At 38.3% G+C, this 27,747-nt stretch overlaps 1 protein-coding gene across 2 annotated transcripts; it reads right to left on the bottom strand.

Moving 5' to 3' along the window:
* Positions 1-21: 21 nt before the first annotated feature.
* On the bottom strand, positions 22-25,994 carry LOC113043419 (proprotein convertase subtilisin/kexin type 5-like). 2 transcript variants are annotated; one of them, XM_026202777.1, is made up of 16 exons: positions 25,623-25,992; positions 21,778-21,981; positions 21,311-21,379; positions 21,077-21,119; positions 16,631-16,776; positions 13,666-13,860; positions 12,732-12,818; positions 12,381-12,576; positions 11,587-11,810; positions 10,447-10,689; positions 7,978-8,223; positions 7,592-7,790; positions 6,857-7,062; positions 5,937-6,037; positions 5,605-5,776; positions 22-1,137 (listed from the first exon to the last, which is right to left on the bottom strand). In XM_026202777.1, the coding sequence occupies exons 1-16, from the start codon at positions 25,828-25,830 to the stop codon at positions 737-739; spliced, it is 2,940 nt and encodes a 979-aa protein (XP_026058562.1). In that variant the 5' UTR covers positions 25,831-25,992; the 3' UTR covers positions 22-736. The 2 variants fall into 2 exon arrangements, with proteins under 2 accessions (XP_026058562.1, XP_026058563.1); XM_026202778.1 differs by lacking the exon at positions 12,732-12,818 and having other exon boundaries at positions 25,623-25,994.
* Between the last annotated feature and the right edge of the window lie 1,753 nt (positions 25,995-27,747).

The raw sequence follows: 27,747 nt of genomic DNA, 5'->3' as shown, positions 1-27,747 counted from the left end.
CACAATTCTGAGAAGGAAAGATATGTTCCAAACATCTTGGGAAAAGTTGCGAGTGGTTCAACTGTTCTGCTCTCTCTACAGAAGTGTTCTACGAGTTTGAGGAGTGCTCATTCCACTTGTGATTTCTGGTTTGTGTTTGTTGCCCAATGCTGGATGACAGTCTTGATTGTTGCCTCATGTGTCTGGGCATCTAACACGCTGAGGTTGCTTTTCGTGGATGAGCAATTGTGAGAAATGGTCGTAAGATGAAATGAAGGATGGTTTATACAGTCTGTGGTATTATGCTTTATTGTAACTGAATTATTAAGACTTAATGTTCAGCGGAACATCTAATAAAGAGATGGAAAATTACTTTTCTGAAATTGATTTAATATTCTTTATTAAAAAAACAAAAAAAACAATAAACTATCTGTCACCTTTTAATCAACCCCTACCCCAAAGTTTGGTACCACTTTATAGTAACTGTCATTAACAACATTATCAAATATTACATTACATTATGGAAACGGTTATATTACAATAACATAAAAGTAATCCACATGGACACTGACAGCAATATTCTTAATTCTGAAATATATACAATATATAAGAATAAATGTATCAGGAAAGCACATATAAAGATGTAATCATGTATTGATTAATCATTAATCTTTTCCATCTTTCAATCCAGTGAGTTCTGACTACAGAAGTGTGCATTTAAAGAATTAGTAGACTGTGACTCGTTAGTTACCATATTTTAGGTTCTGCTGAAATATGTGTTCACATTCGCGTCGTCCTCGTCCAGCTCCTCTTCCGTGTCTGGCTCGTGAATGAAACCGTAGCGTCGATACACGGATCCGTCTTGACTGGTGTAGACCACGTCCACCTCGTCTCCGCTGTCCTCTGGTTCTGGTACTCCATGTGGCATGGGCCGAGGACTGGGCTGTTCTCTAGCTACCCCGCTCAGTCGTTCATAACTCCGTCTCCAGCATAATCTTTTTTTGGCCCTCGCCTGTACCAGAGCAAACACAACTAGTGCTAGCACTACAGCTAGCAGCAGAGTGGCAGGTAAAGCTACAGATGCATGCTGTACTGCTTGGGACCTCAGAATAGCTTCATCCTGACTTATACTTGGTACAGGCGCCTCAAGACACAGTGCTGTAAAAAAAAAAAAAACACATTTAATAAAAATGTAAAATACATTAATTAATAACAATTAAAATAGTTTTGTCAAATAAAAACTTTAACTCTTTAATATAGGGACCAATTATTACCCATTAGTTGCTTATTAGTATGCCTATTATTAACATATTATTGATTATTAGCACTTATAATGTACATATTCTGCATAACCATATTCTACATCCCTAATCATACCCAAAAACTAAACTTAACAACTACCTTACTAACTATTAATAAGAAGCAATTTAGGAGTAGATAATAGTTTACTAATGGAAACAATTTGGCCTTAAAGTGTGACCAAATAAACATCTTAATGCAGTGCTTGTTTGCGAAGGAAAAAATTATTATTATTATTTTAATATGCAAATGTAACAATTCACTAAAATGATTCTGATTTCCCTCAACTGCCCATTTAGGGCTGTAAGTTGGAATAAAATTAGTAAACAGCTCCATTATTTAACCTAAGTTAACTAAATTAGTTAAATATATTAGTTAGCATGAATTAAAAATGGAAACTATTAAAGCCTTTACTAATCTTAATGTTAATTTCTTAATTTACTAAAACATTACTAAAAAAAAAAAACTGTTCACCCAGAAACTGAAATCTGCAGAAATGTTACTCACCCTCAGGCCATTCAAAATGCAGAGGAGAGCTGGGCACAACGTAACACTTTCTCAAATAAATTTCTCAGTACTGTATGTGTAAATTCACATGGGGTTATAATTTATCAACAATGGAATGATGGTGAACAGGAGCAGTGACAGGTTTGAGTAAGGACACATGGAAGGTTGGTGAAATAAGGTATTGTCAGGGTACCTGGAGTTCATAAGTTACTTCATTTATCTGCCTCAAGATGTTGAAGGGACCTATGTAGAGGGCACCCCGCTTTTTGCAGGGTAGTTGTAGGTGGATGTCCCGAGTGGAGAGCCAAACTCGGTCACTTGGCTGGAAGAGAGATTCCCAAGTTCCATACCCTCTCACTCTCTCTGAACCAACTTTGGACAGTTCTCCTGGCCATTGGAATAGTGGTGGTTGGAGGCCAAGTATACACTGAAAGGGAGTGAGGCCTGTGGACTCTTGACGAAGTTAGTTTTGTGCATACTCGGCCCAAGAAAGGTATTGGTCCAATTGTCTTGCTGGTGGTGACAGCAGGCCCTGAGATAGCACCTGATCACTTGAATCTTCCGCTCAGTCTGGCCATTTGTCTGAGGGTGATATCCAGAAGACAAACTCACCGAAACTCCAAACAGTCAGAAAAATTAGCACCAGACCCTGAAGATTAATTGAAGCCCTCTATCCGACACTGTATCCTCTGGAATGCCAAAGTGTCAGAAGACGTGGTTGAAGGGGGCCTCTGTGTCACGGTTCATGGGTCAGTGCGTCTTGCGTCTCTGTCTGATTGTGTGTGTCTGTTAACTAGCAGCAGGTGCGGTAATGAGCACCAGCTGCAACTCATTTGCACTGCCTTTAAATTTGGCTGGCATCCTGTTTGTGTAGTTGGTTCGTAGATTTTTTGTCTGTCTCTCTTGTCTAGTCGTGTTCCTGTCCCTCCAGTTGGGATTCTCTGGACCTTACTCCAGCCTTCCTGGGATTCCCGAGCTGGGTTTGAGTTACTGCTGCTTGAGTAGTCTGGACGTGATTCATCTGGGGTCATGCCATTGTCTTCCTACGTTCTCATTGCTGGCTATCTGAGTTACAAATAAACCATTTTTACTTCACACTTGGATCTCGTGGCTTGATCATTGTGACACTCTTCAGTTTCAAGGGTGGTAGGTAGACCCCTTAGCTGAATGAGTTTGCAGGTCTTGGAGAATTTATCTACTTCAATGAGGATGCTGGTAAAGCAGTTAGAGGCAGGGAAGTGGCAAAATCAACTCCTAGATGAGACCAGGGTTGATGCGGAATTGGCAGTGGCACTAGTTTGCCCTCAGGTAGATGACAGGGTGTTGAAATAATGCCACAGGCTGAGCATCCTTTCACAAATCGGGTGACATTCTGGGCCACCTTGATAAAGCATCAGCATCAGCAAGGTATTGCAAGTTCTTATGGTTGTTGAAGTCCTCAAATGGATGATTTGCTCCTTTCAGCCAAGTGCTACCACTCCTTGAGGGCCAACTTAATGGTGAGCAGTTCTTGTTTGCCAATGTCAAAATTCTAAACTGTTAGGGATAGCTTCTTCGAGAAGTAGGCACATGGATGAAGTACTGGGGGCTCCCATTTCCACTGGGATAGCACTGCTCCTATTCAGAGATGAAGCGTCCACCTCTACAAGGAGGGGTCTTGTGGGCTCTGGGTGCAAGAGAGCTGTAGCACTGCAGAAGGCAGCTTTTAGCTTCTGAAAGGCTGAGGTGTTTAGATTTCTGGCATATGAGAAAGGTCAAGGGAGCTGAGAGCTCACTGTAGCCACAGATGAATCGACAGTAGACATTTGTAAACCCCAGGAAGTGCTGAAGATCCTAGATGTTAGGAGGTTGTGGCCAATTCTTCACCGCTTCCACTTTGGTACGATCCATCTGGACACCTTCTGCCATGATGATGTAGCCGAGGAACTGAATGGAAGGTTGGAACTCACATTTCTCTAATTTCAGAAAGAGATGATATTGCCAGAGCTTGCTAAGTACTTGTTTCAGATGGTTGATATGGTCTGCGAGATTGGAGTAGTAAATGAAGATATTGTCTATGTAGACTATTATGAATTTGTGGAATGATGGAGAGCCCGTACGGCATAACCTGACATTCATAATGTCCAGATGGAGTAATGAATGCGCTCTTCCATTCATCTCCCGGAAGAATGCAGATTAGGTTATAGGCACTGCGGAGGTCTAGCTTTGAGAACAGGTGAGCTCCATGCAGTTCCTCGAGTGCCTCCGGTACTAAAGGCAGGCGGTAAGCAAACTTTACCATCTGTGAGTTGAGACTGCAATAGTTAATGTAAGGTCAAAATCCTCCATGCTTCTTGGCCATGAAGAACAAGCTAGAAGTTGCCGGAGAGGTTGATAATCAAATGAACCCTTTGTTGAAGTGCTTCCTGGATGTACTCATCCATGGTCTTGTGCCATGCGATCGATAATGAGTATACTTTTCCCTTCTGTAATTTGGTGCCAGGCAGGAGGTGTATAGCACAATCCCATTGGCGGTGTGGTGGAAGTTTCATGGTAGCATTCTTGCTAAAGGAATGTGCCATACTCCTGGAATGTGCCATACTCCTTTGGGAGGTTGATTTTTGTGAGAGAATGGACTGGGCATATGCCTACGTAACTCCAGGTTCACACACTCTGTCAGTGATGCATATTTTTTCAGAGCCCTTGTTAACGGATCAGAGTGTTCACACTGCACACGGTAAAAGATGTGAATGATGTGAACAGAAAAGGACAGAAATATAAAGGTGCGAAAAGAATTAATATCTAGCACATGAGCATAGAGAGAGCTGTAAGTGCACAGGACGCAGTTTGAACGAGAGGAGACACGTTTTAAGTGCGTGCACTCTCTCAAGGCAAGAGCAGCACGCATGTCTGGTTTTGTGACAAAGCAAAGGAAATCTGCATGTGAGCGGAGAGATTTGTGCTCGCGCTTTATTTTAATGTGCTTTCGCGTTACAATAATGCACTCTTTCTGCTGCTTCTGTACCGCATAGACAAACTGTATACGCACTGCAGACGGAGTATGTGTGAACCTGTATAATGTATAACAAATATATTTCAACACCAGAGGCACCGCTACAGTGAACTCTATGACCAATGCATGGCAAAAAAGAAAAAAAATCCCTGGACAAGGGATTTATTTATTTATTATAATTTTTTTTTTTTTTTTGTCAAACCTTTACTTAGTGATTATTTTGACTTATGTCTGTTCTAGAGACATGTTACAACTTTTTGATAAAGCTCTGATTGGTTTTCTTTTGGAAATATGAATGCATTTATGACTGTAAAACATGTCTGTGTGTGTCAAAATCGATTATTTTAAAATCTAAATTAAATCAAAATGTAAATTTAATCGAATAATCGATCAAAGAAATTGCGCTAGTTTTTTTTTTTTTTTTTTGTCCATATCGCACAGCAATTTTGGCACACCTTTTTCTATAGTATTTTCCTCAAACAGTTTGACATTTAAAACATCTTCATGGAATTGTTTATTACAATTAAACAGCGTTTTGCTTCACAAAGTGTTAACTGATGGACTGGAGTCATGTGGGCTTGTTTTGAATTATTGTGATGATTTTATCAGCTTGTTTGGATTCTCATTCTGACGGCACCCATTCACTGCAAATGATCCATTGGTGAGCAAGTGATATACCATTACATTTCTCCAAATCTGTTCTGATGAAGAATCAAACTAACCTACATCTTGAATGGCCAGAGATTGTGTACATTTTCTGCAAATTATTATTTTTTTGGGTGAACTAATATGTTCACAAACAAACCCATGCTTAAAGTAGAAAGTACCTGAGCCTGAATCACAAAGACAACACTTCTCGTTCTTCTCCCCAGACTGGCAGCAGGGCAAGCATTGACTGTCAGGGGCATGAAGGGCGAAACCTGGATGACAGGTAAGACAGCTCTGGGGCCCGGCGCCGGAACAATGTTTACAGGACTCGTCACAGGGTTCACAAACTCCCTAATGCCATTAAAAAATACAAAATATTGTTGCTTCTATTTTTAGATGAAAGTATTAATATTTTTATGGATTTCATCTTTTGACAAAAATAGCAGTATGATCAGATGCTACTATGAATGAAAGCATAAACTTCCACACACACTCTGTCATCAGCACTTACACTCTGCGAGTAATACCGGCTCTCCTCACAGTGAGGGTAACACACCCCATCCTGCAGGACGCTGCCCCAGTCACACGTCACACAGCCCTGAGGAGTGTTATCTGCAGACAACACAGAATCACTCAGAAGAGAAAGGGTGAGACACCAACTGTTTCATTTAAAGAGATGGTAATATGGAGTTCGTTTGAGGTCCTAATTTTTCTGTTTATTTATAGTAAGGTAGTTGTTAAATTTAGGTATTGGGTAGGATTAGGAATGTAAAATATGGCCATGCAGAATATGTGCTTTAAAAGTACTAATAAACAGCCAATATGTCAATAAGCATGCTAATAAGCAACTATTTAATAGTGAGAATTGGTCTGTATACGAAAGTATTACATTTCTTAAGTCATATTATGAAAGATAATACATTTTTGTGCTCACTCTTTTTTTTTAATTGGTTCGGCTAGTTTAGTAATTCCAATGAGGACAAATATTCATGTCACAGCACACAGCGCAAACCAAAATCTGCCCGAAATATTGGACGATTAAAAGGTTTAACATCTATAGATTGGCCACCTTTAATTCCATAATAAGTTAATTAATGTAATACAGATTTTTGCCTTTCTAAACAAAAAGGGAGGGATGTAAATGTTGCTTTTTCTGATTGACCTTTATTTGTAGTGAACACAGAAAATGTATTTTAGACTGGAATGTAATTAACACTAGTAGCATAGTACCTAATAAGTCAAGACATTTTATTTAATAGCTAATTCTATGTCATGCATTTTAGCACACTGAAACGTTATTATAGACAGATAGATCTGGTTCTGTTTGCTGACTGGTCGATATAAAATTTTGTGATCACACAAGTGAGGCAATATAATGATAATAATGAAATATGTTGGTGTTACTCATAAAATGTAATATAAGAGAAATACCTGTGCAGGATTTGCAGCTGGTGTGGCATTGTCTGCAGCTGTGCTTGCTCTCATAAAAGCGCTGTGGACATTGATCCACACACTGCCTGGTGCCCTGCAGGTCCAGCAGAGGAGGTGTGCACACCCTGCAGGCGTCCGGCCCTGGGCCCGAGCACTGCTCACAGGAACGGTCACACTTCTCGCAGCCCTCCCCTGTGCTGAAGTACCTGAGGAAGGCACATCAGGTGAAAGAAACACAGGTCTTGTTATTATATACAGACAGTGAAAAGAAGGCAGTAAATTACTGGGAAATGAGATGCTAGTGCACAGCTCTGATAAAGTGAACGCAGATCCTTTTTTCATGCATTTGGCAGATAAATTTGCTTTTCAGCTCCACATTTACATTTTAGCAGCTCTTGGTTTCCCTGGGAATCGAACCCATGACCTTGGCATCATGCTCTATTGTTTGAGCTACAGGAAAGTCCTGTCCTATGTTTTCATCAAGACATTATCAGCATTTTCTTTAAGTCTTAGAAGTTGTAAGGTGAAGCCACCATGGCTCAGAACTGTTGGTCCAGCACATCTCAAAGATGCTCAATCGGATTAAGATCTGGGGAATCTTGGAGGCCAGGGCAACATCTCTTCATCATGTCCCTCAATTGATTCCTGATCTTATGCAGTGTGGCAGGGCACAATATCCTTCTGAAAGAGGATACACCCCTCATAGACATTTGTGTGTGTGCGAGAAGATCTTACCCAGTGGGACAGTGGCTGACGCAGAGATGAGAGAGCAGATGAAGGTAGCCTGGTGCACAGCTCAGACAGTCTCTGGGAGACGCCCCGGTACAGGTGGCACACACATGATCACAGGGCATACAGAAACCCAGCTCTACACCATCAGCCTCCTCATGGGCACCGTAAGTTCCTACGGGACATTTGCTCACGCACGAACCATCTGGAACACAAACAGGTTCCCATTAAACCAGTTACTTGTACAACCTGTAAAACAAGATCCAAATTAAGGATTTAAAGCCAAACCACAACTCATGAACACTTTAAATCAATATTACAAACATCACAATCAATGTCATTGTTTTCTTAACAAAAGAAATGCAATAATGTGAGTTTCAGGTCATTCGTACTGTGGAAGTAGTAGGGCAGAGCGCAGGTCTGGCAGTCAGAGGGGCCTGGGCCTTCGCAGGACTGGCAGAGTTGATGACATGCTTGGCAAGTGAACTGGTTGTTTTGGAGGAACGTTTTGGGTGGGCAGTCCGAATCTCCAGTAACTCCACACATCATGGTGTTGGGATCCAAAACCAGACCCTTTTCACACTGCAGACACTGGGTGGGTTCTGGACCCTCACAGCGTGCACAGGTCTGGTGACACTCTATGGAGCCAAATATGGGGCATATATAATGTTCTAAATGATCACAATTATATAACTGTGTTCAGTTATTGCAAATAAATAACAAAATAAATCATCAAATACTTTAATTTTGACACAAAATTAAACAAAGGGTTAATTTCTATTTTTGTACACGTAGAGCCGAGCACATAGCCTTTTGAAGTATACTCCATTTAATTTTTTTTTTAAAGTGTGCATGAGTACTAGAAATTTTAATCTTTGTTTTGTCCAACTTTCATTCTGTGTCTGCACTATTTTTCTCAAAAGTTTTGGCAGTGACATAAATTTTGTGTTTGCTGCTTAAGCTGTTGCGTTGTTTATTCACATTGTTTCTAGACTATTGTGTAGAGTAATCAGATGCATTTTAAATAATTGCTAAAAGCTTCATTGGCCAAAAACTGTACTTTTCAAAAAAAAAAAAAAAAAAATCCTGACACAAAATGACCAGCTAACACTAACTGAGTAATCATATCAGCAGCACATGTGAAAGTGTGAATGAGTACTAGTCAGGTGAAATCACTATCATACTAACTAGATTGTAAGAGCAGACTGATTGCTGTAAAAGTAAGGAAGAAGCACTTCCAATCATTGTGTTCTTGTTAGCAATGGTTTTCTCCAAAGAAACACGTCCAGCCATCATCGATTAGCATCAAAATGGCCTCACATGCAAGGAAATTGCTGTAAAGAATATTGCACCTGAAAGAACCATTTACCGAATCATGGAGAACTTCAAGTGGTGAACGTGATTTAACCAAGTACAACATGTTCCTGGATCAACATCCTTGTTGATCCTGGAACAACATTCCAAACAACCAATCAGATTTGAGGTATAGCTTTTCAGGAAATGTCAGTTTTAGGTTTACAATCAGGGTTAGGCACTTCTACACTCTTGTTAATTAGCTATCGTTTCACGCTGATTTTAGGAATACACTTTTTTGAGAAGTTTAGGTGTAGGAGTTGGGAATGGGTAAAGTCTATATTTTTGGACAGTAATGTTGATCCAGGATCAACAAAATATGTTGATCCAGGAACATGTCTGACTTGGCAAAATCACAGAGACCAACTTCAAGGAGAGAGGTTTGACTGCGGTGAAGGAGTCTGGGACGTCCCAGAGTGTCCAGCAAACACCAGGACCATCTCGTCCTGAGGAGGCAGCTACAGAATCGTGTCTCAAGCCGTGCAGAGCTTGCTCCGGGATGGCAGCAGGTCGGTGTGAGACCATCTGCACGCACACTGAAGCCAAGACTTTTGGACAACGGCCTGGTGTCAAGAAGGGCAGCAAAAAAGCCAATTCTGTCCAAGAAAAATGTCAAGGACAGGCTGAAATTCTGCAGGAAGTACAAGGATTGGACAGTTGAAGACTGTTGCAAAGTTATTTTCCCCGATGAAGTGCCCTGCGACATCTGGAAAATTGATTGTTTGGAGAAGAAACAGTGAACGCCACCATGAGTCCTGTGTTGTGCCAACAGTGAAGCATCCTGAGAACATCCAAGGAGTGGGCTCTCCCATAATTCTGCCCAAAAACACTGCAAGAATGGATGGCCATCGGTCAGGATTTGGCCCAGAAGCTAATATCCAGCATGCCAGAGCGCTTGTGCAGAACAAGGGTCAACACTGTAAATATTGATTCATTATATATATTTTTTGCCAATAAAAGCCTTAAAAATGTATGATATGCTTATCATAGTTTTTTAGTATACCAATGGCTATAACATGGGTAAATATCTACAAATACTGAAGCAGCAGACTTTGCACAAAATCAGTTTGAAATTATGCAAAAATTATACGCCCCCCGCCCCCTAAGTGTTTATCTGCCATTTTGCTAATCCTCTGACACTTATTAATTTGTTTTAGTTGTTTTTGCTAAAACTCAATCTCTCCATATGTGCCATAACTATTACCTTTGAGGATATGTACGGTCACCTGATTCGCTTTGAGAGTTCAATTGCTTCCTCCAGTTATTTGTGATTTGTTAGCTCAAGTGTACTCTGTAATGGGTGTTGGCGTCTCCTGGTAAAACCCATGGTGCAAAGTGTGTACGATTATAAAAATTTGGCTACATGCATACTATTCTGATTACGAAATGTACATGCCACACATTATGTGCATACCCTAGAGATTACACATAAAACTTGTGGAACCTACACTAACCAGGATTTATAATGGTTTTGTGAATTAGTGGTATAACTACAGCTAATACTTCACCTTGGCATTCCTTATCAGAGGTCTGGTAATATGTTCCCGCTGGGCACTCTTCCAAGCACATGCCCTCGTAGAGTTTTGGGTTGAGGGCAGAACATGTCTCGCAATCATCCGAGAGAGGACCAGAGCAGGTGGCACAGGTGGAGTGGCAGCTCACACAGATGCCCTGATCCAAGTCTTCAAAATAACCCTTTGGACAGATGGCCTTGCATGCCCCGTTTAAGAGCAAATAGAGAAAACTGCACCCTGAAATTAAATAGTTACACAAAGTTAGTAGATTACAAATTCAGTGTACTCTAATTTCCACTGAAATTCAAAGTAATCCAAATATGTTCTGTACACATAACTCCACATTAAATAGATAGTATACAAGATAATATAAAAGGAAGATAAGTTCCATATAACTCCATTAAAGTGTCACTAGCTGGGTTTCCATCACCCTGCTTTTATGTACATTTTGAAGTATCGCATCAGAATCGACTGATGGAAATGATGAATTTAGAATAAAAATGCTTTCACAAAAAAAGTTTTTACTCTCGCTTGAGGTGGTTTTTGACTTTGTTTGAGAAAGGGTTAATGCAAATAATGGGAGCTGGAAATGCATTTTGCGAATAAATTCTTCCAAGCGCGATAAAAAAAGTAATGTGACTTTGCGTTATGTGACAGTAAATCGGCAACTCGTGACCGTAAAGAGGTAAACGAAAAATGTTGTTATTTGGTCATCCGGAAATCCGGTCACCCAAAAAAAGTCTGTCCTCAAAGTATTTCTGTATATTTGCCTCCCAGAACTGTTGAACGACTGCGTTCCCAAATAGCAGCATCCACCTCCGAAAGCAATAACTGCATTAATTATTTCGTCTGCTCATTCTGAGGTGCAAGCAATTTATTATAAAGGAAAATTATTATATTCAATAGCTTATTCTACTTTTCTTAGTGATGTATAGTGCCAGTTTATCAGGAAGGAATGGTTTTGTTCTCTTTGACTCTTTGGATGGGAGCGGTGCTTGTTCGCAAATGTTTTATGCGATATTCCAATTTTGCACATATTAAATTTGCAACTTTGGATGGAAACCCGACTACTGCTCACTTGGATGTATCTGTTAGTACTCTTTTAAATGGATCTCAGTTGTTACAATCACTCACTTGTACATGTGGAAAAATCTGTGCACACGTCACAGTGAGGAGCACAGCGTCTGCATGTGCCGTCTTCTGCCACATAGCTCATGGGGCCGCAGTTTTGTCTGCACGCCCCATTGGCCAGATGAAGGCCTTCTCGACATGAAAGGCACTGCGAGCTTGTGCCATCACAGGTCAGACAGAGTTCATCGCAGGGTTCACATGTCCCCAGCTCAGTCTCAAAGTAACCTCTGCATGACATACAAGACATACAAGTTTGTTTTCCCTCTTGAATTCATTAATACATTCACACAAATTCCAGGACTAAATACAAAGTATGCTGCTAGGTTTTCTTACATATATATGTAATGGCTTATGTTACTAACTACAATTTTTGTCATGTAATCTGGAATCAGTAATCCACCCAGTACTATATATATATTTCTTATGGTTTGTCTGAGATGCACAGACGCAGCAGGTAATGCACACACAACTTTCATCTCTCTCTTTCTCTCTCTGTCTATTATTTGTCTATCATGTATTAAAGGATTTTAAATGCACTTCGCATCGGGTGGTTCTTGGCCTCCACGTCATGCATTTAAAGTCCTTTAATACACGGCAAGCCATTGATTATCCCTTTCATATTGCATAGTAAATATTTCAACAATATTAAGGCTTCAAAGTCAAATCTAACATCAATGCAATATTAAGGATCCATAAATGTTTTATATTTATGTTTATATTAAAATATAGATATATTATAACTGTCCAAATCTTTCCCTGTTAAGCACGTTTGGGATGTTTCAGCCGTAGCAACTCACTCTGGACACTCTGACCAGCAGCTGCCCTGGAACAGATAGGGCTGGTAAGGGTCTGTGGTACAGCTCACACACTCGTCTCTGCTCTCACACGCCTCGCAGTTCGCAGAACACCTCTCACACAGAAGACTGGAGCTGTTCGCATAGAAGCCCAGAGGACAGCGCTCTACACACACAGCCTCCTGCTCCAACATGTATCCTGTTGAGAAAGCAAACAGAGGTGCAAAGTACCTATTTAGTAGGCAAATGTCTTATTTATTTAGCAAGTGCTTTTGAAGCAGGGTTTAATTAAAAGGGAATTCTGGCCGTCTGTTTATCAGGTGGGAGGGAAAGGAAAGCTAACCTATACGTTACCGGTAGCACATGTGATGCAATTCTGAGCCTTGGGACCGTAACACGTCAAGCAGGATCTATCACAGTAACGGCAAGTGCGACTTTCCCCTTAAAAAAAGACGTGATTATTATAACGCTTAGTTTTTCTAATCTGCTACCTTGGTTTTCAAACTTTTTAATGCCAAGAACCCCAAAATGACCCCCTTACAAAACTAAAGCCATTTATTAAATAATTATTTTTATCAATAAAATTGATGAAATTAAATGAAAAAAGTGAATGAAAATGAGAACTGTTGCTTTAATAAAAATAAATTAAAGCTATATATATATATATATATATATTAACAATGGCAAGAGCACATAACATCACTAAAACCTAAAATGAAGTTACAATGGAAATATAAAAAAATAGTCATAATAATAAATACTATAATAGTACATAAATGATAATACCATAGCACTGGTGTCTATTGTATTCTCACGTATGCATGCCAATGTGCAATAAAAATATTAGATTTACTTTATATTAAATTGAAAATATGTCTTTTTATTGGTTTTCCAAAGCAGTTTTACAGAGATTGTCACACAAACCCCAGTTCTTACTGCTAAGATAATATAAGTGACTAATTAGAATATTTCCTAACTTAAACCTTTATACTTTCTTATTAGATATGAGTTAAAATGCTAAAAAAAGTGGAATGTTTACAGCCCTCCAAAACTATTCTGCCTTTTTTTATAAATCTATAATCACATTTTCTATATAATAATAAAAAAAATGCCTGCTAAATTATCACCATTATGTACTGTATTACTACCAGATGTCCAGCAGAGCACAGTATTACACCAACTAGAACAGACATAAGCAAATCTAAACCTAAGCAGCAAGTTTGCAACAGAGGGTGGACTTTTCCTTTTTGTTTCTTTCTCATGTTAATTGGCAGGAGTTCTTTCTCACCATCAACATATTGGCCTTCCGGGCAGCTGATCACCGGGCACTTCCCGTAAACCGGGCGGCTCCAGCCACTGCATCGGTCACAGTCCCTCAGTCCAGGGCCGTGGCAGGTCAGACAGGAGCTGTGACAGGGCTGACAGCGCCACCCTCTGGAGTCTTTAAATGTGTCTGCTGGGCAATCCTTCACACAGGTGCCGTCTTTTTCATGCAAAGAGAATTTTTGTGTTTAGTGATTTTCGTAAAATATAATAAAGAGCATAAGAGACTTAAAAAAAAGAAAAAAACTTTAAACACTAGCTGTTCACGGGTGATAAAACAATTGTGATAGTTCTTAGTATATTACTGTAGTAATATTCAGGAAGAAGTAGGCGTCTATAAACCAAAAAACATGGATTTGCATGAATGAACCTCTGTTTCAGAAACACATCAGTAACCTGCACTGATTTTGCATGAACTATATTTGCATTCCACTTCTATTTCCCATTCAAATGAGTGAGAGAAGCAGTGCTGCTGTACACAATATCCTTCTGTGAAGTACATGCAATGCTCTATCAGGCATTTTCAACCCCCCCCCCCCCCCCATTATTTACATAATTACCAACTAAATTAAATTTAAGGCACACACACACACACACACAAAATATATACATTTCCTAAATTTTTTAAACTTTCAGTAAATGAATGGACAACAAATGGATTTTCTCCCGATTTAAAGGGTTAGTTCACTGAAAAATGCAAATTATGTCATTAATGACTCACCCTCATGTTCATGTCGTTCCAAACCCGTAAGACCTCCATTTATCTTCAGAACACATTTTAAGATATTTTAGATTTAGTCCGAGAGCTCTCAGTTCCTCCATTGAAGCTGTGTTTACGGTATACTGTCCATGTCCAGAAAGGTAAGAAAAACATCATCAGAGTAGTCCATGTGACATCAGAGGGTCAGTTAGAATTTCTGTGAGCATCGAAAATACATTTTGGTCCAAAAAAAGCAAAAACTACGACTTTATTCAGCATTGTCTTCTATTTTGGGTCTGTTGTGAGATTTCAAAACACTGCAGTTTGTGATATCCGGTTCGTGAACGAATCACTCGATGTAACCGTCTCTTCTTGAACCAGTTCACCAAATCAAATTGAATCGTTTGAAACGGTTCGTGTCTCCAATACGCATTAATCCACAAATGACTTAAGCTGTTAACTTTTTTAATGTGGCTGACAAACCAATATCCCGGAGTAATACATGCACTCAAACAGTACACTGACTGAACTGCTGTGAAGAGAGAACTGAAGATGAACGCCGAGCCAGATAATGACTCGTTCTCGAGTCAAGAACCGTTTCTGTCAGACGCGTCCGATTCGTGAACCGAGGAGCTGATGATACTGCGCATGTGTGATTCAGCGTGAAGCAGACCGACACACAGAGCGTCTGAACCGAACTGATTCTTTTGGTGATTGATTCTGAACTGATTCTGTGCTAGTGTTATGAGCGCGGGTAAACCGAAGGCTTGATTCAAGGGCAATCATCGCAAATGACGCCATTACGTCCAACGAAAAAGAACCGGTTTACTAAATCGAACTGTCCGGAACAACCGGACAGTCAGTGTACTGTTTGAGTAAATGAATTACTCCAGGATATTGGTTTGTTTGAACTCAGAGGAAGTGTCAGCCACATTAAACAAGTTGACAGCTTAAGTCATTTGTGGATTAATGCGTATTAGAGACACGAACCGTTTTAAACGATTCAGTTCGATTTGGTGAACTGGTTCAAGAAGATCGGGTTACATCGAGTGATTCGTTCACGAACCGGATATCATACGCTCCAGTGAACGCGCTCACAACAGACACGGAAGAGAAGACAACGCTGAATAAAGTCTTAGTTTTTCTATTTTTGGACCAAAATGTATTTTTTGTTGCTTCAGAAAATTCTAACTGACCCTCTGATGTCACATGGACTACTTTGATGATGTTTATCGTACCTTTCTGGACATGGACAGTATACCGTACACACAGCTTCAATGGAGGGACTGAGAGCTCTCTGACTAAAATTTTAATATCTTAAACTGTGTTCAGAAGATAAACGGAGGTCTTACGGGTTTGGAACGACATGAGGGTTTGTTATTAATTACATAATTTTAATGTTTGGGTTAACATGAACATGTTTGGGTGAACTATACCCTTAAGTTAAAAGTATGGAAGCTGTTTAAAAGGTCAATAAATTTAAAATGGCAATATTGACTTTTTCCTCACAATTCAGACTTTTTCTTGCAATTCTGAGTTTATATCTCACAATTTGGCAAATTGGCAAATTGGCAAAAAGGCAATCCGTTTGGTCAACCAATGGCAAGGGAAACGGTTTATTTATTTGTTTATGTATTTATATATTTACTTACTTGTTTGTTTGTTTGTTTGTTTGCAATCATGTATTGTGACGTGAGTGTTGCAGAAAAAGCTCCACCTTTAAACATTATATTCAAACTATATAAATATTTCATATTCTGTAGTTAAATATTAATTGCCATTTCTACGACAATTTATTTAGGCTTTATTGGCATGTCAGCAAAACCTTTAAAGGGATAGTTCAGCCAAAAATGAAAATTCTGTCATTAATTACTCCCCCTCATGTCGTTTCAAATCCATTGTTCATCTTCAGAACACAAATTAAGACATTTTTTATCGACATGAGAGTGAGTAATTAATGACAGAATGTTCCTTTTTGGGTGAACTATCCCTTTAAGTTTCATTATAAATGCCCCATTGGAGTTTTGACCCTCAGGGTTTCTTCACAAGCATCTCTAGATGATTTAGCTCTCTACAACGGGATAAAATGACTTTAAAATAGTATTCATTTTAAATTGTAGCTATAGGCTGGACTTAACCAGCCAAAGTAATACGACTGAAACAGCTTTAGCTATCAGACAGGAAGATGAGTGAACTTTAGTGAGGCGCTCAGAGGAAGTAGTGCACGCACTGTTCAGGAAGTATCCAGACTGGCAAGAGAGACACAGGCTATCGCTCCAGCAGTCCACACACTGCTCCGGGCAGCTGATGCACAGTCCTCTACCGCGGTCCTCGTAGGTCCTCTGGGGACAGTGCTGACGACACTGCTGTCTGTATCTACACACAGAGATAACAAACAATAGACTTGTCACATATTGAAGCTAAACACTCCATTGTTTTAAGCAGGACTTCAACATATCCCTTGAGGGCTGTTTTCTAGAATAAACATGCATAGATGAGCCATTATGGAACTCTGAAGCTAAGAATTATGCAAGAAGGTAATGTCAAAACATATGGCTTTGTGCAATCTTACAGGTCAGTTGTGGAGAATGCATAAGGTGACCGAAATCCAACGTAATTTACTGAGATTGTACAACCAGAACCATTGCGAGCCATTTTCATTTCTTAATAAACTGTGTTTATTGCCTTCTTTGGGTACGCGTTAAAAACCACAAGTTGCATAATTTGTGTCTAACTTAGAGAATTGGTGTATTCGAGGCAACATTATTATAGGTTACTAAACCTATAACTATAAACAAAAACGTGTTACTTGAAATAAAATATATGTTAATTGAAGTCACCAAGGGAAATTTTCATTTAGATTAATTTGATGTACAAAAATATCCCAAATTGAAATAAATCTAAACATAAAAAACTAATTCAAAATACTAACTAATACAATAGTATTTTAATTATACAAAAATAACACTGGTTTGCACTGAAAAGAATAACATTAGTTGGTTTCAATCCAGCTTTTTCTGTCTAATATCCCAAAATGTGCATAAAATACAAGATCGGAAACACGAGTTGTGAATAACATTTCTAAAATGCAAATATAATAACACAAAAATCATATATGCTCACTTAAAAGTGGATAATTTTTTTATTTGGCAAGCAGAAATCCCCAAAGTTACAATTTATCGAATAAATTCCTAGACGCACGTTGAAAATCGTGTAACTGTAATGAGTCACGTGACTCTGCTCAGAGAAAGAAAGGAAATATCTCGACATTTTGTTTGCATGCTTTAAATCACAGGTAATTTACTAAAAGTGTCACAATTGTGTCAATTATTTTTTCTGATTTCAATTTTGCAGCAATTTTAACACATGCATTGTAAACAATCAATTAGCAAAATAATTTTAAAAATATTATGATATATTTCACATACATTACATTCGCAACTTTGGAAACAAAGCTTTTTAATTCGTTTGAATTCAAGTTAGTGAACTTAGCAGCTGGTTGAACTGTAAAGTTTGAGTATATACTGTAACACACTCAAATATAGCGCACAAAAGTGTTTGGTGAAAACTATTTAGTTGCCTCACTACTCAATCAGACCTGTTTGAAAACTTGCTTATAAAGACTTTGGAGCAGCTTCAGAGCAGACTTACTATTGAATCAAAGACGCTCTGATCCACAAACTCCTCCTTCAGGGTGAGGAATATAATGCAGGCTGAGATTATATAAGACCGGGGCGGAAGGTTTCAGTGCTTCGACAGAAAGAGTAACCAGAGAAGCCAAACCACACCAGAGAAATGAACACCATCCCAAAACCTCAGCGCACCTGCCTGCAGCACTGTTACTGCAGATCTATATAATAAAGCACAAGACTGAGAGATCATAGTTTAAAGTCTTCTGTCATTGTTCTATCATGATTCTTAAATCAGTTAGTATAGAACATTTGGAAAGAACACAATCTTTAAATAACCAATCAATCTTCTGACTGACTGCAGTGTTTATGAGCACTGACTGATAATTATCCAGTGAAGTTATAAGAGAGGAAATGAGGGACAGATTAAAAGATCATTTAATGACACCTTGGTCTCTCCTTATCAAAGAAGGAAAAACACCTGCCAGGCACTTCATGCGGTGTTGCTATATACAACTGGACTATTTAAGGAATGACAGCTGGAAGCTTTATAACACTATCATCAGAGCTGCTCGACAAGACATTAATACAGACAGACTGACATTTCAAGCACAACATGGACATACAGTATTTATTTTCCCTTACTATCAGAAATAGTTCGAAAAACAGACTGGACTCATCATATTTGATCACCTTACTACCAAGCTCCATTTAGATTACATAAATTCAGCATTTCAAGAAGCTTTTTATTAATACTGTGTATTAGCATTTATACTAGCATTCAAAATATTTAGTTTTTTACTTTTATTCAGCAAGCATGCATTACATTTATTAAAAGCGACAGTAAAGACAACCAATTATAAAAAATATAATTTAAATAAATGTGTCTTTTTTTTTTAAATATTAAGAAACAGAACTATATTCAACACTGATAATAAATGTTTCTTGAGCAGCAAATTGGCATAATATTATGATTTTTGAAGGATAACGAGACGCCGAAGACTAATGTAATGATTCTGAAAATCCTTATATTATTTTTTAAATATATTAAAATAGAGTTTTTAAATATTACTGTTTTAAATATTTAATTTAAATGTAAAAAAAAAAAAAATCTAACCCCAAAACTGTAGAACAGCATATTCCAGAAATAATTTTTCCAATAATTACAACTCATATTATAATAAGCATTGTAATTTTCTTTAAGCCAAACATTGCACATTAAACTAAATTTATATTTCTACAGATAAAATAAAAATCTCTTTACTGTACAGGCACATACACAAACTCTTCACATTAGTAGTGTTTATTTATGAATTTCTATACAAAACTAAAATATACATTTATTTGAACTTTTTTATGATCCCAGATTTTGAGAAAAATATAACATTTTGGCTTGCTTTTTTGGTCATATTGTTTATTTGTCATTTCATAGTTTTGATGGCTTTGTTATCATTTTAAAATGTGGATCAAAAATTTTGCATGTATTAAAATCATAAAAAGAATTAGGCTAAATCGTAACTACAAGTTTGCGCTATGTTAAACACATATCTTGCTGTAGTTAAGCGCTGATCAAGTGCTCCGTCTGAGACACAGAGGTGCCTCGCTTTGGAACTCAAGACTTCAGCAAGATGTTTGAGCGAGACGGAGGACAACAGCTGCTATGGCAACAGCACAAGCACAATGAAAGCACCAGAAATGTTCGGGGGGGATTAACATTGCTCTTTTCCTCTCTGAGTGGGCATTCATTATCCAGGACTCTCTTACCAGACACGCCAACCCTCTGAGCAAAGAAAGTCCTTCAGTTTCAACCGAGCGGAGAGGAGATGGGCTCAAATTAGTGAGGAGAGAGGGAAAGAAGACAGATTGAGTGAGTAGAGGGAAAAACTCATAAGAGGAGGCTCCATGTTGAGCAGCGTGGATCTCAGGTAACTGGCCGTGAGACTGAACTGAAGGTGAAATCTGATGCACACAATAGCTGAAGGCCACAACACACAATCAAACCTCTGTTCTATTCATAGCATCTCTGCAATGCGCTCCAAAAGACCTCAACACAGCTTAAAGGTGTAGTTCAGCTAGAAATGACAATTTACTGAAAATTTCCTCTCCCGCAGGCCTTCTAAAATGTAGATGAGGGGGGCTAAATATCACGCTATTGGGGTCGCTTCAACCCACGGACATGAAACAACTTGCGGCAACAGTGTTAAAGTAGCCCAGTTATGCGGGAAAACCACGGACTTGGCAACACTGCTCTCAGGCTATCCAAGATGTAGATGACTTTGTTTCTTCATCTGAACCGATTTGGAGAAATGTAGCAGTACATCACTCTCTCACCAATGGATCCTCTGCAGTGAATGGGTGCCGTCAGAATGAGAGTCCAAACAGCTGATAGAAACATCACAATAATCCACGAGTAATCCACACGACTCCAGTCCATCAATGACCATTTTGTAAAGCACAAATCTGTGTTTGTAAGAAACAAATTCACCATTAAGACTTTTTTAACCTCAAACTGTTGCTTTCAAAATATTTCATAATATTGTTTTTAACTGTTTGGACTCTCATTCTGATGGCACCCATTCACTGCAGAGGATCCATTGGTGAGCAAGTGCTGCAATGCAAAATTTCTCCAAACCTGTCCTGTTGAAGAAACAAAGTCATCTAGATCTTGGATGGCCTGAGAGCAGGGTTGCCAAGTCGGTGCTTTTCCCGCGGAACTGGGCTACTTTAACACTGTTGCCGCGAGTTGTTTTTTTCGTGTCTGTGGGTTGACGCGACCCCAATAGCGTGATATTAAGCCTTGGGAATGCAAATTTTACTGGAGGATTCCTACCAAAACGTGTGTTTTACCCCCCAGAATGCGATTTTTACAGGGGAACGCCCCTCGAAACGCGATTGGGATAGTTTTGAGTATAGCAATTGGGTGGGTTTTGTTGTGAAAACCTGGCAACCCTGCCTGAGAGTGTGTACATTTTCAGGAAATCATCATTTAAATAAAGATCTGACAGCAACAGAAATAGACCAATTTCTCAAATACAATTGAAACTTACAGGAAGTAGCCGTCTGTGCAGCTGTGGCAAATCTCTGGATCATCTGTTGTGGATAAAAAACAAGCAGTGATTATTAAACCATGCATTTCTTATTTTTTTGTCACTGCTTAGCATAAAACAAGTCAATAACAAACAACTGTAAAACAATTGGATGCAAGTATTAATGAATAATAATAATACTACCTAAATGAGTTGCACTGTTAAAATACTAAAATGTAAAAGTGTGCTATTTACCTGTGGAACATGTTTTACAGCCAACACCGCAGTCTATACATTCTTGTGTATCCGGGTCCTGAACCTGACCTGTGGTGCAAGCAAAAGTGTGAGTATCATGTGTGTGTGTGTGTGTGTGTGTGTGTGTTACATGATTGTTTAGAAGTTATACAATAGTTGGTTCCTGTCCTCAATTTTGATTGGCCAAATGGCATTCAAATGTAACTTTACAGAGGGGGGTTTCAATCCATAAATCAGAAATACTGTAATATAATATTATGAAAATACAGCCAGAAAAATAAATAAATAAATTCAGAAAATCTGTGCTCATCTGTGAAGTTTATCATAAAGAAAGAAATAAGTTTCTTTCGAGGGTACCCGGGTGATGCTAACTTCAGGTTGGCCTACAAAAATACACCATCACTGCAGTGGTCTATTCTGTCATCTAAAGCGGCCTGTCAATCCATTTAATAGAAAGAGATACTCACCAGCTCCACACAGGACTGTCAGACAGATGCCGCTCTGAAGATGGTAGCCCTCTCTGCACTTAGCACAAACACTGGCGTCAGCACAGATCTCACAGTTAGGCATGCATGGAAGACAGGTGTACTGCTCTCGGTCGGGATAAAACTCTCGTGGGCAGTGAAGCCTGCAGTGGCCCTGATACAAGAAACGCTCCTTCCCTTCCTCATCTGAAATCATCACACACAAAATACATTTAACATGGGGACACATGATCCAAATGACAATGTAATCTAAAGAAACCAAACCAAGAGGTCTAAAATATCCAGTTTGCAAGGAATTTGTATGTCCTTTGTAAACTGATGGTTATATGGATCACTGGTTTACCCATAATAAATTACAGCATGTTTTCCAAGCAGGTAATATTATGACATTGGTCAGGAGTTATTCCAACAGTAGCAGCTGAGGGTGAATGTCATGATTATATAAGCATGTTTATTGGGACATTATTTTCATGACAATAAAGCCTAGTTGTCACTATTATAATGCAGCAGAACATTTTACTTTTGAGCTTTTTTTATTCTGTTTTTGTAATTATTGTTGTTGCAGCACAACAAATCATTACTGTGATATATAAACACTTTTAAGTACTTTTAAATACACACACACACACACACACACATATATACAGTATATATATATATATATATATATATATATATATATATATATATATATGTACGTATAATTTATTTATTAATTTACGAAATGTAAACTTTTATTTAGCATGGGCACCTAGTACTTTTACACTTCTACAAATAAATAAACAATATCACATTTGTAATAGTTTATAATAATATTTCACAAAGTTACTGTTTTTACCATTTTTTGATCAAATAAATGCTGTCTTGTTAAACATACATTAACATTTTTTTTTTTTCAAAAACACACAAAAAATGCTGCATTAAATGCTTAGTCTTTCTGCAAACAGTCACTAAAACTGAAACTCAGCTGAATATCAACATCTGCTTGTGTCTATCATGAACTCTTCTTTAAATAGAAACAGTAGCAGGGATCTGGCCGACAGGTTTTGCCTAGACTGGGACACATAAACAAGGGCTATGTACAGTGTTTGGGCTCTTTTGGCAATGTTATAGTTGTCACACACTGATGGATGCGAGACCTCCCCCTTCAAGCACCTCGGGCTGTGGAGAGAGAGGTGAAGATTTACAGTGCTCTTCTTTGAGATGGTTGAAAAGGAGGGATGGCAACCATGAACGCCTACTGAACAGAATTCAATAGAGCGGCTTGGGCTGCTAAAGACCAGTGTTTGCTTATTCATTCTGTACTGTTAAAGAAATAATTCAGCCACAAAATTACAATTCTATTATTATTTACTCACCCTCATGTTGTTCCAAACCCATATGCTGTCATTCATAAGCAATGGATGGCAAGATCGGTGAATATGACTTAAAAGGATACTCCACCCCAAAATGACAATTTTGTCATTAATCGCTTACCCCTGTCGTTCCAAACCCGGAAAAGCTTTGTTCGTCTTCAGAACACAATTTAAGATATTTTGGATAAAAACCTGGAGGCTTGTGACTGTCCCATAGACTGCCAAGTAAATAACAGTGTCACGGTCCAGAAAAGTATGAAGCACGAGAATACTTTTTGTATGAGAAGCAAACAAAAATAATTACTCTATTCAACCATACGCGATTCTGTGTCCGCCACAACACAAGGATGAGTTTTCGACGTGTATTTACGCTTTAATTTGACCGAAAACAGCGCATCCGTGCAGCGCGGCAAACACAGAAGAGCATTAGCTGCTTGCGTTCAGTGAATATTCTCCAAAATGGTGCTGCGGTGATGCAGAGAGAAATTTTTGAATAAAGTCGTTATTATTGTTTTATTCGCGGACAAAAAATAATTTTCGTTGCTTCATAACGTTAAAGTTGAATCACTGAGTATTCTGACGATGTCTTTCATACTTTTCTGGACTTTGAACAGCGTAATTTTCTTGGCAGTTAATGGGACAGTCACAAGCCTCCTGGTTTTCATCCAAAATATCTTAAACTGTGTTCCAAAGACGAACAAAGCTTTTACGGCTTTGGAACGACATGCGGGTAAGTGATTAAATACAACATTTTCATTTTGGGGTGGAGTATCCCTTTAAATAACGATCTTATCTGAAGACTTGGAATAATCTACATTGAAAACTGGACATGGTAATGGTTTATTACTTTAGAGGTTTTTCATGGAATAGATTTACATTTCTCATTGAACTGCCCCTTGCCCAGAATTCTTTGCCATTGAAACTGAAAAAGAAATGCCTTAACAAAAACATACAGACAAAGTGTGTCCCAATACACATACTTATACAAATCTGTAAGCCATTTTGTATAGTGCAAGTGATGTGTTCAAAGAAAAAATTCCAACGTTAGGAAGTGCTCTTCAAATACCCAACTGATTTATCTGATGAAAGAAAGAATGGAAAACTTCCTGCACTTAACAGACACAGCTTTAAAGCGACAGTAAAGCGACACAAAAATAAAAATTCTGTCACCGTATTACAAACACTCCAATTGTTCCAAAACTGTATGAGGTTCTTTCTTCTTTAAACACACAAGATGATATTTTGGTAAACAAACAGTTGACGGTAGCCGTAGTATTTTGTCATGCTATGGGGGAAGCCGTCAGACTCTGATGATGTATGACAGAAATACCTTATAAAATCTTTGGCTAATGTACTTCCAAAGTCGGGAAAGATTATTTTAAAGTTCTGAACAAGTGTTCTTCAAGTAACCTTAAAAGAACATTTGTTCAAAGTTGTCTGGTCTTTAATAGTGTTCTCAAAACATTATTTATTTATCATTCTCTGGGCACAGTTTTAGAACCTTGTTTTAGAACATTCAGAAAACATTCAAATGTCAAGGTTCCAAAAAATAAATAAATAAATAAACGTTCCCTTGATGTTATCTCTAAGATTCTAAATAACTGAAATAACCTACAGACAACGTTTAGTTGTTGAAACACACACCCACACACATAAATACATAACAGTAGCCTACACGTAACAAACTTGTGGTCAAAGAATACGCGTTTATCCTAAATGGATTGCTGGGACTGGGGCTTAAGAAAATTCCAATAGCTGCCTTGCATAACTTGAGGTATTTTTTAACTATGTCCGGACAGAACGGAAACATTGTCAGCTTTCACAATGCTGGAAAGGAAGTGGTCTCACCTTTTCCCACTCCCATGTTTTGCAGTTTAAAGTCTACTGTTAAACTCTCCCAGTGACATCGATTAGGCTACTACTCAAAATCATAATAGAATCATTTATGGAGAAGACCTTAATTCAACTCTTCCTGTAGCCTAATTATAAGTGCGCAAAGCCCTTTCATGTCTGAGGTCACTATACAAACTCTCTTTTGAGGTACAGCAGTCTTTGTCACGTTGATAAATAGTGAGAGCGGCTTCTTTGTGTCACCGCAGCAGCTGTGCTCAGAGGACTGGGAGGTTCGCCTTCCCAATTGTCTCTTAGAGCTGGAAAACCCCTTTGTGAACCTGCACAATACTACCACAGAATCGTATCACCCAATTGCCAAAACAAATTAAATATCGAGTAGTGTCACTGCCCAAAGAAACAGCTCTAAATATAAGTTTTTACTCCTATGACTTAATATAGCTCGAATTTTGTAGTTGCGGTAACGTTCTGAAAACATCACGTCATTATAATAATAATAGTCGTTCTACTGCGCATGCGCACTGATAGCGGGGCTAAGAATTGTCCCAATGGAGGCACCTGTTTGATCCAGTAGGTATTTCAGTGTTAAACTACAGAATATAATGTTGAACTCTCTCTTACCTAAACCACAAGCGGTGCACTCGAACAGCTCGTGACCCTTACACTCCGTGCAGGAGGGATGGCATAAAACGCACTGATTTTTTAGTAAGAACTGTCCGCTGGGACAGGACTGCGCCGGCGATCTGGACTGAATTAACCCGCAACAGCATAATGATAAAATAAAGAGCGTCGAACCGGCGTTCATCGTTCGCGGAGTTGTATAGCGCATCTATTCGCCATACACACACTCACACACCGTTCACTGAATCAAGTGGGTCAGTCCTGCCCTGCCAGTGACAACCAGCGTCTGAATAACAAAACTTGCCCAACAAGTTGCTTCCAAGGGGAGTGATTGGTCAACAGGCCCTCGGGGTCCACCCATTCCTCTACTCCGCATCTCATATAAAGGAGGAGGTTATATGCACAAGCACAAAATACTGAATTATTCAGTCTTCCTGAAGTATCACACACACTCACACATACCAACATTACTGTATGTTCAAGCACAGGACTATAATTCATCTGAGAAAAACAGTAATCAGTGCAAAGTATTTCTAAAAGTAGCTATATCTTCATACAGTCATATAACAACAACAATTATTATTATTATTGTTGTTGTTGTTGGTGGTGGTTATTATCATTATTATTAGAAAGTGGTTGCCCACTGTAAAAACCTGTTCATTAGGTTGACTTGTTACCGGTATTATCTTGAAACTGTGATTAGCCTATAGCTACTGTACAAAACTATAATTATCTGAGATTATTTAGCAGTCATAAGAACCAAGTATTTCATAATGTATACTAAATTACTTACAGTGATAAAATAGTACTATATTACTAATAATATAATGATAATAATAAACGTGGTAGCCCGCTGTAAAAATAAATAAATAAATAAAAATTGTTCATTGGTTTACTTAGTTACCTGACCATATGGGAAAAGCATGAAAGAAAAACATGGAAGACGTTGAACATGAATTTACTTTTATTTTACATAAAATGTGTTATAAGAAGTAAAAAGTCAAAAAAATAATGGATAATTTATTTAAATAAATAAATACTGTGTGGAAGGCAAATTCCCATAATTCTCTGTATATTTCATCACATTTGTGTTTCCAAGTTTACCCTAGGTGTCAGCAAATGCATCTCTGAGTCTCACTGTTGCGCATTCCTTTTTGGCAAATTTGCTCTGCCTCCAAGTTAGTGTGAGCAGGATTTTTAGGCCACTCCAGAAACAGGATTAAGGACATGCACATTAACCTTCTGGATCAAAGCCTCTTCAGAACAGTTGTTTTCGCTCAATATTCTGGGCCACTTTCCTGTTGAAGGAAGTCTTACAAGTTCCAGTGCTCATGCTTGGGTTTTAACATAAAGTCCAGTTTTAGAACAGAATCTCATATTATAGCATCTCACGCTTTGGAGTTTATTTCAAATAAGGCTTCACATTAACTTCCAGATTTAGGACCTGTATGTTGCATGCTATTGTTGTCTCGTGTGTTTTTCTCATTTCTGTCCCAGTGGACTTCAGCTTCCTGTGAATCTGTCCTGGCCTCATCGGTAAACAGATTGAGTGAGCTAAGCCACCCAAGTTACACAGTAAAACTAAATATTCTTATTGGATCATACTGATAACTTGCCATATTTTTTGTTGTTATTGTTGTTGTTTTTTTTTGTTGTTGTTGTTTTTTGTATTCCAACTCTATAGAATAAAAGGTTTAAAAGAAACCTAATGAAAATAAAATAAAAATGATAATGTTGTAGACAGCTAAAATATTTTATATAGGGATTTCAAAGAAAACTATGTTTTGGAGGATCCTGATTTACAGTCTGTAAATCCAGTCTGTAGCGAGCTCTGTGTAAACCTATGAAGACAAATGAGCAGTAGAGGGCAGCAGAGTGTGTGCTATTGCTTAGAAATCAGACCGAACAACAGGCTCTCCACTGTCTTAACAGAAAGCTTTTTTTTTTTTTTTTACATTCCCTGTTCCTCTGCAAAAAAAAAAAAAAAAAAAAAAAAGAATAATAATAATAAAAAATTCTAAACTTAAAAACTAGATCGTATCGTATCATTATGATCAATGCCCATATTGTCTAAGGGGGATATAGGGAATGTATCTATGATTGAATGTATGTGTATTTATTTATT

This window comes from Carassius auratus, chromosome 25 (assembly GCF_003368295.1).
Source record: "Carassius auratus strain Wakin chromosome 25, ASM336829v1, whole genome shotgun sequence".
NCBI classification, from domain to species: Eukaryota; Metazoa; Chordata; class Actinopteri; order Cypriniformes; family Cyprinidae; genus Carassius; species Carassius auratus.
The sequence above is the reverse complement of the archived record's forward strand: the minus strand, read 5'-3'. Positions and strand labels throughout refer to the sequence as shown.

What these genes read in the sequence shown, in the direction of transcription:
- LOC113043419 (XM_026202777.1), bottom strand. Translation starts at nt 25,830, where the DNA reads ATGCGCTATACAACTCCGCGAACGATGAACGCCGGTTCGACGCTCTTT. An exon ending in GTGCACCGCTTGTGGTTTAG is followed by an intron (nt 21,982 to 25,622) that starts GTAAGAGAGAGT and finishes TGATGATTTCAG; the next exon opens with ATGAGGAAGGGAAGGAGCGT. An exon ending in TTGCATCACATGTGCTACCG is followed by an intron (nt 12,577 to 12,731) that starts GTAACGTATAGG and finishes CTTTCTCAACAG; the next exon opens with GATACATGTTGGAGCAGGAG.